Raw genomic sequence first — 12,127 nt, forward strand, 5'->3', positions numbered from 1 at the left:
AGGGAGGGAGGCAGGGTGGACAGTGGGTCTGAGGTCACCCACGTGCCAAGGGTGTAGCAGGGCCCTGGTGCCTGGCCTGGCGAGGGCTCTCCATGGCCTCTTCTCAACTGGGTGTCTGGGAAAGGGCTGCTGCCCTGCAGTGTACTGCTTGTACCCCACTGTGGAAGTAAGCTGATGCCTTGGGGTGCTGTGCTGTACAGGACCAGGGCTCTGCTTTGGGACCTGTGACACAGAAGCAGCTTCTGATAGATAACCGTGACCTGCTAATAACAGAGCCATGCATCTATGCATGAATAAATCAAACTTGCCCAGGACAACCCTCTGGTGCTGAGGTGGATGGGTACAGGAAAGCACATGCCTGTGCCATTACATCTTCCTGCCCTCAGGAAGCAGTGGCTGCATCCAGGGAGCCTAAGGAGATGGCTACTGGGCACTACTAACACCGAGTTTGTGTAGGAGACAGTAGTCATGGGCCAAGAGCATGCAGGTGACTGCTGGAGTGATCTGACAGCTCAGCAGTGCCCCGGCACTGCTCATATTACCACAAGTGTAGCCACAGAAACTAATGTCACATCCTGAAAAATACACAGTGCCTAGTCAAGGGCCACTGCCAGACTGAAGCTGCATCCCTGGATTTCAGACCGGTTCTATACTCCAGTTCCTTACTGTCATTTAAAACTACACTGGTCTGAACACTCCGCAGTTTCCTTAGGTTGTCATTACTTCCATTGCTTCAAAGATACTGTATTAATCTTTATTAATTCCTGAGCCAAAGAGTAACATTTGAAAACTTGTAATGAACAAACTCTTCCTTTTTTTTTTTTTTTATATTGGGAAGATCATGAAGGCATTTGGAGGTTGGAATTCTCTTCACACTTCTGCAGGGTCATTCAAAAGTGATTTTTCTTTAGCTGCAACCTTTTTGGTTGCTATTAAACATTTCCAGGTGCATTTGCTTCCTAATAAATCCTTCCTTGTAGCACACAAATTGGTTTGGGTTGGAAGGGATCTTAAAGATCATCTGGTTCCAACTCCCCTGCCATGGGCAAGGACATCTTCCACTGGACCAGGTTGCTCAAACCCACATCCAACCTGGACTTGGAACACTCCCAGGGAAGGGGCAAGAGAATATTCAAGAAAAATATTTTATTTCTATTTTCAGTCTTGCTCATTCACCTCAGTATTTGAGCACCTTTCAAAGCATCAAGCAAAGTGATTAACATTCACTACATTTGTTTCTCATCTGTCTCCAAGGACAGAAGGATATGAAGCATTTTGTTTTGTATAGAAACATTAATTTGCTGCCTATTTTAGAGAAAAAAACCACAAACCCATCCCGTAAAGCAGGGAATTATTTAGTTTATATTAGTTCAGAGACTATGCTTCACATAAGACACTTTACTGTGATCCAGGGAGGTGACCATATACTGAAATAACAGTATGAAGACAATCTTTCAGTCCATCAAAGGTAAGTAATGAGATGTTGAACTTGATTCAAGGAGCCAGAGCAAGACACCTCAGAGAAGTTACCTGTGCTCACTAAGAGTTAGTGCTGTGAAGACATTTCTTGCAGCTTTCTCTAACAATTGGTATTTTGAAAACACAAAGGGCCATAGCACTTTGCAGTAAGGTACATGATGAAAGCATGAGATTATGCAATTTTCAGTCCAGGAGCCTTTATAATTTCATAGCAGCTGGAAATGTCCAATAATCTGGGTTGCAAAATTTTTCATTTTAAGACTTCTAAAGCTTATTTATACACAAACACTTTCTACAAGCTACATATAGAGAGACTTCCTGGAACATGGAAGTGGAAACAGTTCAGCTTGCAGTTATTGTTGATTTTCTCCCAGGAATAAATTTGAAACATAATCCCATTACTAAAATTTTATAAAGATGGAACACTTGGATTTACCTTACATAATCCTGACAGCCTTTACAAAAAAGCAGCCTACAACCTAAATAAAAAAATTTTGGCCCGGGTTCCTTTTTAACAGCTGTGGAGATGCAGCTGTTACACAGACCTTTATTTCAGTGCTACCTTATTCCAACTTGTGAAAATGTCTCCAGTCAAGCAACCGCAGCTGCAGTGGTGGGACTTAGCCTATTTATTCGTGTGAATCTGAGCCTAATGCAGACAAAGATCCAGAGGAACAGCTGAGCTATTTGACTGTCCTTCAGCAGCTCAGGTCATCTACAGTGATTGCATCTGTGGACAAGCCAAGCAAGAAGCCAAGCAGAGGGAGGCAAGGAATCTCAAATCATATAGTGCCCTCAGTTTTGTGTACAAGTCTTGGAAATACAAAAAACCATAAAATAATGAGCTGTCTGCACGCTTGGTATAAACATTGTTTAATGAACAGGCAGTGAATTCCTGTAATTAACTTGACTACTGTCCTCATTTTCTATTCTTCCTTCTCTACCAAAAGAAGAAATAGCCCATTTCATTTGTATGAGAAGTTAGGATGAGATAGTTCATGCTGTAATATGAAATGCTGGGCTTCTCTGTTTCAGCTGTTGTGTAACCTCTTATCCATGTGACAGCTCCGTTTCCTTACTCACTTTGTCCTTCAGTTCCCTTTTTGACCTGCAGCATTGCAGCAGTGGATCAAGTGAAACAGGAGTGCTCAAGAAGATACTACGTTTTATAATTCCCAAGAGTATAAAGAAAGAACATCACAGAGACACAACAGCAAATGAATAATTTAATTTGCTAGAAGTATGGATATTTGACATCAGTGTAAATTTCTTACCCTGAGGTTACTGATGCCTGTAGTTTAGTTGAAGATATTTAGTAGAGGCAGTCAGTTTGGCCAAAATTTCTTGGCTGTAAACAACTCAGAAATTAAATTTCTGAAATTCTTATAATTACCTAATAAACCCGATCTGGAGTTATGAAACAGTATTTTATTTTATTCTTGCTTGAATTGAGCCCTGCAAGCACGAGATATACAAAATAGATATCTTTTAAAAAAATCTGATTTTTTAATCTTTATGACATGGAATTTGCTTTGGACTTGATGTCCACCATTAAATGTTTCTGCATTTGTGTCTCTTTCTCAAAAAAACAAGACAACCAGAATGAACAGAAAGGAAATTTCTGTGCAGCTGTCTGATCAATAAGCATCTGTCTGTAAATCTCAGTTTTTAGCTCTGCATATACCTACTTGTCAGCTCAATGCTACTTCCCAGGCTGAGACTGACTAGAAGCAGAGAAAAAATTATATAGTAGCTCAAGAGCAGTTGAAGAATAGATTACTGGGATTTGGGAACTTTAGCAAATATTTACTAGTAAGTCCTTAGCTTGATTTTGATAAGACTTTTGCAGTTAAATGACTATTTCTCTTCCTCAGCAGAACTACAGACAATTTAATGGGTGGAACTGTTTATAGTTTATCAAGCAAAACCATGAAAACACCACACAATCCAACCAATACAGGTTCTGTTCCTGACCTGAAAGCAGGCCTGTTTTACCAGCTTGCAAACTTGATTCAGGATTTGGGCAAACACAAGCTTGTTCCAATTCCTCTCCTCCAATCTGAAACCAATTAAATGCAGAGTTTTCACATATTTCTCAATGAAAAATAAATGTCTTGTGATCAATGTCTATACAACTGAAAAACAGAGAAAAATAGTACTTGAACCTTCCACCCTTATAAAAAAAAACTTTCAAAACCAGAAAGCCCCCTTTTTAAACAACTTGTATCATATTCTGTAGTCTCAAGATCAAGTACAATACTGATAAAAGATAATTTCAGATATACTTTTGTACAAAAAATTATGTTACCAAGAGGTATATGGTAATCCAGCAGCTAATGCTACTTTTTTTGATCAGGTGACTCAATTGTAGTTTTAAGGATCAGCAGACTTCTGTAACCAGAGAAATAGAAGAAAAAAAAAGAAGTACATGTTTGCAAATGTCTACATTTATCATAATCCTACATAACAATATCATATATGGGAACTGCCACATAAATTCATCAACTCAACATTTTTATGTAAGACAGCCATATGATTATTCTGCATTTCCCTACATGATAAAAATGGGGGAAAAGACAAAGAAATTACAAGTGAAAAAAAAAGGCAGGGTAAGAAGAATGAAGGGAGAAGAAAACTTTGCAGTCAATAAGTATCTTTTATAAGGTTTTCAGAAAAAAACCCCAAACCTGAACCCAAATAACCAAAATAAAAACTCACAAATATTCACCAAGTACCCACCCTATTGATATTGGCAAAAGACAACTACTCTCACAAAGCATTATTCGGTTTTTAAGTTGTGACAATATACAGGAGATCACATGCTCGAGCCTGGAGCATCTCCTGGGGTGTCTGTGGTTTGGAAAACCATTTGGTAACTCCACTTCTAAATCTACGAGAACTTCAAATAAAATCTCAGTCACCTATTCTGCCAACATAGCAGGTCAGTCATGGAGAAGGCTGGGAGAAAAACAACTACAGGGTGAAAAAATAACATCACTTTAAATAATTTTATTTTAGAGGACTCTTTAAATAGATCTGCTTTAAAGTCACTCAGTTAATATGGAGTTTCATAAATAAGCAGCATAAGCTCTCACCTAATTTAAAATATAAATCTAAACATTTACAAGATCAGACATCATCATAGCCTTTTTACATATGCTTTTACAATTGTTACTGTGCAATGCGTTCTTTTATTAGGAAGAATTTCTTTACTGAGAGGGTTGTCGAGCTCTGGACCTTGCTTCCTGGAGAGGTGGTGGATGGCCCCCATGCCTGTCAGTGTTTGAGAGGCGTTTGGACAATGCCCTGAGTAACATGATTTAACTTTTGGTCAGCTCTGAAGAGGTCAGCCAGTTAGACTGGGTGGTTTTTGTAGGTCCCTTCCAACTGAAATACTCCCCTCTCCCTCTCCCTCTCCCTCTCCCTCTCGCTCTCCCTCTCCCTCTCCCTCTCCCTCTCCCCCTCCCCCTCCCCCTCCCCCTCCCTCTCCCTCTCCCCTCCTCTCCTCTCATTTATAAGATGTAAGAGTCCTTTTCCTTTTCTTGTTCATGGTCACATCACCTGAAGAAGGCCCTGTCAGCCTCCTGAAGAGCTTTGTGCCTCTGTTTTCATGTAACCATTGTGTATGTGACCTGCTGCCTTTCTCGATTTTGTTCCTGTCAATGCCATAGTTCATTAAGCAACAGCAAGGCCATATCTATTTCTTAAGAATCTGGGTGGACATCAGTGAGCTCACATGGAAGCCAGCTGAGAGACTGAAAAAAAATTAACTGTTGGTTAATTATTCTTACTAGGGCTATTTTCTCATTGAAAAGGGATTACAGATTGTTTTACCAAATACTGAACACACATGTAGAGAGCTTGCTAAGTTTAATAGTTCTAAGAAACTGTCAAACATGGCTCAAGCTCTTTCATAGGACCTGCAAGGGAAGAAATGTTTCCTGTGAGTGAAGCCAGGGGGTTCTGTGGCCATGGCTGAGTTTTGAAAGTTAAGTAGAGTTAAATGCTGTAGCAGTAGCACAGAAGACTTCTGGGCAACCATTTTGCAAATGCTGAAAAGTCACTCCCAGTAGCCACCTGTGGCCACGCTGGGATCAGTTTATCTTTATCTATGATATTTTTCAGAGAAGTTCACTTTGTCCCTGCTCAGAGATGACTAGAAGCTGCCTGGTACTACACAGAGTACTTGCTGAGATGAGGAATAGGCCAACTTGGATTTGGCAATTCACTGAACTTCCCACTAATCTGGGAGCCTGAGCAGAGTGAATTTGGATCTGCATGTGAAACACCACGGTAGACATTTCCCCCGAGGACACCCACCTCCACGCTGCCTTTTAGTGGTGATAGATGGGTAGAGCAACCACCAAAGTGAACTCTGAGTGCCATTAAAATAGACTTATACCTGTATTTAGAAGAGTGAATGACTGAAAGTAGATGTTATCTGTCTTTTTTTCCATAATCACCTACTGTTTAGTTAAGAAAACACTTAGAACTTGCCTTAGCCACCTCTTCTGCAGGTTGAACAAACCCAACTTCTCTGGCCTAGAAAGGTCTCTGATATGACAAATGCTAAGCCACAGGCTACCAACCCTAATGGCAGGTTCCCACAAATATCTTGAAGGAACAAAGACATTTTGTCAGTAAAGGAGGCCTGCTGGAACTAGGAAATCCAGCAAGTAAGCTGCCTGTGAGCTTTTGAATCCACTGTAAGTTCTGAGGAAGAGAAAACAGGGAAAGAAAAAAAAAATCTTTTTATGAGGCAATAGCTTTTCTTTTTCCCCTAAATGATACCTCCCCTAAATGACATTTCAAAAATTAAAGTGTGCACAACATTGTTATTTATTCCTATAAAACTACTTAGGAAACATTGATTTATCATAAGGAAATTAAAGAGCTACCTGTGACACTGCAGTTAGAAGAACATATTTCTGTCCTATACCACATAAACTTCCAAATTACATAAATGACAAGATCTACGGAAATGAATTAGCCACACTGAGATCTATAAAGATTAGTATGCTCAGAAAAATAAGAGAGAGATGAATAGCCAGTAGAAGGCAAGACTACTGGAAGTGACTTAATAGCAAAAGTGAAAAGAGATGATCAACTAGATCTGTAATATAAAAAAAAAAACCCTTAGAGAAGCAGAGTATTCCCGCTTGAAAAAGCCCTCTGGAGGTTATCTAGTCAAACTCTGTCACTCACAATGGGGCCCTATTGGATGAGTTTGTCAGGACCATGTCCAGATGAGTTCTCACAGTCACGGATGGAGATTTCAGCCTTTCTATTAGCATAGTCTAAGTACAGTTAGCGGCACAGATAAACAGAAGACACCATGTATTTCTTTTTTCTTTTATTTAAACCTATTGCAAGATCAAAGGTTTCACGAAAAAATAGAAACTTACAAATTGTGTGAATAGTTTTAATGCACTCATAGAAAGACATTAAATGAGAAATGACTAAGATTCTGTACTATATCTGCAATATAATCAACGGGCTTTATTCTGAAAATATAGTAAATATTTTCAGAATATAGTAATATATGAGTAAATAAAATATAGTAAATATGAGTAAATAAAAAGCCTAGCATTACACATGTTCACACGTAAGTACCACTTACTTAAGCTAGAAACTTTACCATATATTTTTTCCAGAGAAGTTATTTCATCCCCATTTTTAAAGTCTAATAAGAAAACATTCAACAACCTCACTGGAATAACTGTGAACTGATGTTTCTGTTGTAAAAAATTATGCTATGGAAATCAACAAACAGTTTTACAGAGAGTTATACAGCCATACTAAATAAGCTTCTAGGTTATGCTGCATTAGATTTTTTGGATTAGCAAAACATTTTGACAATAATGGCAACTCTCAAGCTGAAGCTTACTTATTTCATACCTTGGATCAAAATGCTGTAACCTTTTAAAAACAAATATCCAGTGTTACACACCTGAAAACATTCTTAACCAAATGGTAATACTCTAAAGATTAGTGCAACTTCAGATTGAAGCCACAATGTCTGTACTGTCAGTATCCCCTGGACAAATTTAACTCCTTAGATTGCAATGTGACACACAGAAAATTAATTGTTTTATGTATTTATTCTGAGTACTTTCTTGCATACACTGCATTACGAAGCATCTGATCCTACAAACTGATACCCACAATGGGACTCATGTTTAGATGGCCTTCTCGAGGTAACCACTCTCTGAATTGTAAGATCTGCTGTAAAAGTACAACCACACAGGAAATGAGAGGAATCCTGTTATTGGCTTACACCCATTCATCTGAATTTCCCAACTGAACAATATAACAGCATAGTCAGAACAGACAAGTTCACTAAAAAAAAAAAATAAAAAAAATTAATTTTTTAACTCAGGTATTTAAACATTGTCGGTTAACTTATTTCTGATGGTGTATTCAATTACTGTTTGACTTTATAAAGTGGGAACTGGTTATCAGTGTTAAGCACTCAACTCACTATAAAAATTACAAGATGGAAAGATTTGGAAATCTCTACAGCATCTCCTATTTTAAAAAAAACAAAATGAAAGAAGATATCAATTTGGTGAAGTGATAGACAGAAAGGAAATAAGATTGTGCAGTAAATATCCATTCTATCATTACCACCATTTACTAAGACTTCTGTTTAGAAGAATGATTTGTATAATTATCAAAATATTTATAAGAAAATCACAATTTTTTTTATACATTTTCTTATTACTGTGCATCTTAAATCTCCTGGGGTAGCTTCAGTAAATAATAAGCATCAAGTTCAGCTCCCAGTTTCAAGCCTGTCTGATCAACTGCATGAGTGCTAGCACTGAGTTACCATTTACAAATCAAAGCAAATACACATACCAAGATGAAGTAATGTAAACAGAGGAAAACAAGCTTAACATCTTCTATAACTCAAACTATCCAGAGAACTAGTAAGAAACCACTTCAAGAAATCTGCCAGAGGCTTTTATATCTTTTATGCAAACAAAACCATAATGCATTTCTAAAGTTTTGCTTTAATATTGGTATTTAGTTGTACAGTACTTAAAGTCAGTGTACAGCTTTTGCCATTTTACTGTAATCTCTGTAAACTCACAATTATATTGCATCATATGAAAGGTTATGAACCCTCTGCAATCCCCATTAGATCTACTGAATGCAGCAGAGTGGAACTGTCATGTGGGTATAGGAGGTTAAGAGGCAGTAGACATATTGGGTGTCCAGCCCATTTGGTAAGCCCGTTCCAATGTCCTCTTGCAATCCTGTAGTACGGTACTGAAGGTTATATGTGGATACTGCTGCACTAGCTGCTCCACTGTGGCTTCATTCACCTGCAATTGAAGAAAAGAATCTGTGATGTGCAAAACATGAATAAAAAGGGCAACGTTATGCAAGCTAATTGAATGATTGAACCTTGAACTCCTGGGAGGACTTGCAGGATTGGGCCATTTGCTGATACTATAGGTTTGGGTGCACTTACCAAAAAACAAATATACCGAATGTAAAGATCTGTTAGAAAAAAAAAAAAACCACAAACAAACCAAAACACACCACACCTTGATTTTATTGGAAAGAGGTTTTCTATAATTCTACTAAGTCCTGTTTGGTTATTTGTGATTGAAAACAAATATGAAAGACAGTCTCCATTTGCAAACAGCTTTGTTTAGAAAACTGCAGCAACATTTAACAACCTATTAAACTATTTTCATGCCATGCTTGACTATGCTGGCCACTCACAGAGCTCCAAACCTGATTATTCAAAGAAAAGCCATCCTGTCTAATGAAGTGCTGCCCAGAGTAACAGATCTTGAAATAGAAGCACATTTATTCAAACTCACTCAAGCAGACATAGGTCTGAAATGTAAGACTTTCTTGGCTTTGGAAAATGAAAGTTGATTACATCTATTAATTAATTTATGGCACAGTTATGGTATTTTTACCCATACTATGTAGTAACTCTATAATTAACCTTATCAAAATGCACTTGCACTGTACACCAGCTCTCAAGGTGGTTGCAACAAAAAATAAGAGATAACTAAACATGGGGAAAAGAACGCAAACTATTCCATATTGCAGGTAAATCAACTTATTAGTTTACCAATTGCCAATATAGGTCAACTTTTCCAAAGGTCAGAAGCCCTGCATATTTTCGTGTACATTGCTGGTAGAAGTTTTTATTTTAGCCTTTTGCTGTGAGGCTAATACTGCTCAAAAGGTTTTGTGGGAAGAAGTGGTGGGATCAATAATTAAAACATAGATGCTTGCTGGGTTTGGGATGTCCCTTCTAAACCTTAGACATCAAAGGTAGCACCTTTATTCTTGATTAGACCAGGCAATCAGACAAGCCTAGCTAAACCCAACATCTTTACAATTGCAGTGCTGTGAGGGGATTAATTTGTCAATTATTTTTAAGATGACTGCAGTTCATATCACAGAAGTAGACAGCTTTCTTTAGCCTTTAGATAAATAAAAGATTAACCTAAGAACCACAACTTCTAGGTAGCTCTCTCTGAAATCTTTGCTGAACACTTGGGCATTTTAAAATGCATCAATACTACATTTAAATACTGAACCACCTAGATCAGTAGGATGTATCACTGATATGCTTTTCCCCATGGTGTTCCACCGTCAAGGTTAAAAGTAAAAAACGAGACTAAAACGTTTACTACCATTACAAAAACCCATCTTGGGAACAATATTCTAAAGCATAGTGACCACAGTATCTAATAATATTTTTGTCCTTAAAAGATAACAAGGAGCACATCCTTCTGAACAGTGATTGCACCCAATGACAAGGATAAATGAAAGATGTAATATCCAGTTCTTCTGCTTTGATAATAGAAACATTCAATCTTCATTGGAAGTTTCATCTAGCTGAAACTGACTTGGATAGAAAACTGGTTTAACTTCCCTTCACAGCACAAACTACACTTTTGGCAAATTGCTACGTTACAGCAACATCTTCCAGTGCTGAAAAACAAGAAGTGACTTTTAATAAATCAAAAATGAAATCAGAGATAGCACAAGTCCTCCAAAATATCTGATATTTATAGCTGAATACATACTTTAAAACTGACAGCAACACTTCATAGAAATATTACTTGGAAGGCAAGAATCCCCAAACGTAGCAGTATTTGCTAGTTTTTGCCTATTCAAAAATAGTCAACAGCCTCTTTTCTTTAGATTTGTGGTGCAGAGAGCCATGGCACAATCTATCATACTACCAGAAATTTCCCTTAATGGTTAACTCAGCCACAACGAAGATGCTTACCACAGACAGCTTCTCATTCTGCCCTTTCTTAATGGGAAACTTAAAGAAGAGATGTTTTTTATCTACTAGATATCTGCAAATATTACTAGTAGATAGCAGTTATTATGATTTGACACACACCTGTTGGGCTTTATTTGTTAGAATAGCATGGATATTATAGCTTTAGAGCCAGTATCATAAGCAGATTTTCTGTCACAGGAAACAAATAAGTCAAATTTGTTACAAAGATGATGTTCAGACACAGGAAGCCATGTAATGATCTCCATGTTCTGGTGTCTGATTCAGGACTGAACACATTTACAGAGGCTACAGTCTAGCTAGATATGAAATAGCAGTGCATGACACTCAGGAAGGCAGATGATGTTACAATGAAATCTTTTAGCCTTAAAAACTATGAAGAAATCTATGGCAGACCATTCAGAACTAGCCATTTGTCCCCAGTTTTCTGATACAATTATTACTGGATTAATACAATTGTTACTAATTGCTATTACTACTTTACTAAACAGGAGAAAGAAACTTCTGGTATTGAGTGCCATATATCGTTACAAAATAAACATGACCATGCAGAAGTGACACTGACAAAATCTGCTATTTTATGAACAAAACCTGATTAGTAGAAGGTTTTCTGCATTTTTGCTGGAGTGCTAAATTTTAATGTTAATAAATTTTAAAATGAACATTTTAAATTATTAGTTTGATCCCAGACAATAATCTGAGTGGTATTAAACAGCAAAGTAATGACAAATCCTGTATACACATTTGGAACCATAACAGTTACAGAAAGAAATTACTTTGAGTTTAAAAAATGTTTACTGTCATGAAAGAGGAAAGCATTATCCTACCAAGCTTCATGAGAAATGATGAAATATATGCAATTTTTAGTTAAGTGTAAATATTGTTAACACTAAGAAAGTAACAGCAAATAGGTAAAAATTATGCTGGACAATATGAATTCAATGTAAGAATACACAGTGGGACAACCTACATGGATCCAGGATGAGAAACAAGTGTGTAAAATTAAGCTACAAATGATTTCCTATCAGATGATGTTAAAAGCTTTTCCTTCCTCATGAGAAAAGTCAGGTCAAACACTGCAACAGTGTAAAAATTTTAGTATTTTAAAGTTTTTGCAGTACTGGACTGAAACTGCACTACCTAAAAGGTAGGAAAACAGAGAAATCAAAATTTTGTTCTTTGTTAATGAATGAGATAAGTAATACCTAAGTCAACTCCCTTCCTATACTTGTTATCAGTTACCCTAATAGTAGGATTAAGATGAAAAGAAGTCTTATGCCTAACCGTTAGAACGCGAGCTTCTCTTTGTTAAGATGCAGTCTGGCTGGTTATAAAAAGTACTGCATGCCATTCCCAAAA

At 37.3% G+C, this 12,127-nt stretch overlaps 1 protein-coding gene and 1 long non-coding RNA gene across 3 annotated transcripts in view; one reads left to right on the forward strand and one right to left on the reverse strand.

Moving 5' to 3' along the window:
• LOC308056490 overlaps positions 1-12,127 on the forward strand; it is a 147,833-nt gene that overhangs the window by 59,514 nt on the left and 76,192 nt on the right. The gene's annotated exons all lie outside the window — the stretch shown is intronic.
• The window catches only part of FBXL17 (F-box and leucine rich repeat protein 17), a 277,159-nt gene continuing 271,849 nt past the window's right edge, over positions 6,818-12,127 (reverse strand). For both annotated transcript variants that reach the window (XM_080371967.1, XM_080371966.1), the window contains one exon: positions 6,818-8,810. In XM_080371967.1, coding sequence (XP_080228093.1) covers positions 8,673-8,810 — 138 coding nt within the window. In that variant the 3' untranslated portion in view covers positions 6,818-8,672. The remainder of the gene's footprint in view (positions 8,811-12,127) is intronic.

Source organism: Falco punctatus, assembly GCF_963210335.1.
Source record: "Falco punctatus genome assembly, chromosome: Z".
Classification (NCBI taxonomy): domain Eukaryota; kingdom Metazoa; phylum Chordata; class Aves; order Falconiformes; family Falconidae; genus Falco; species Falco punctatus.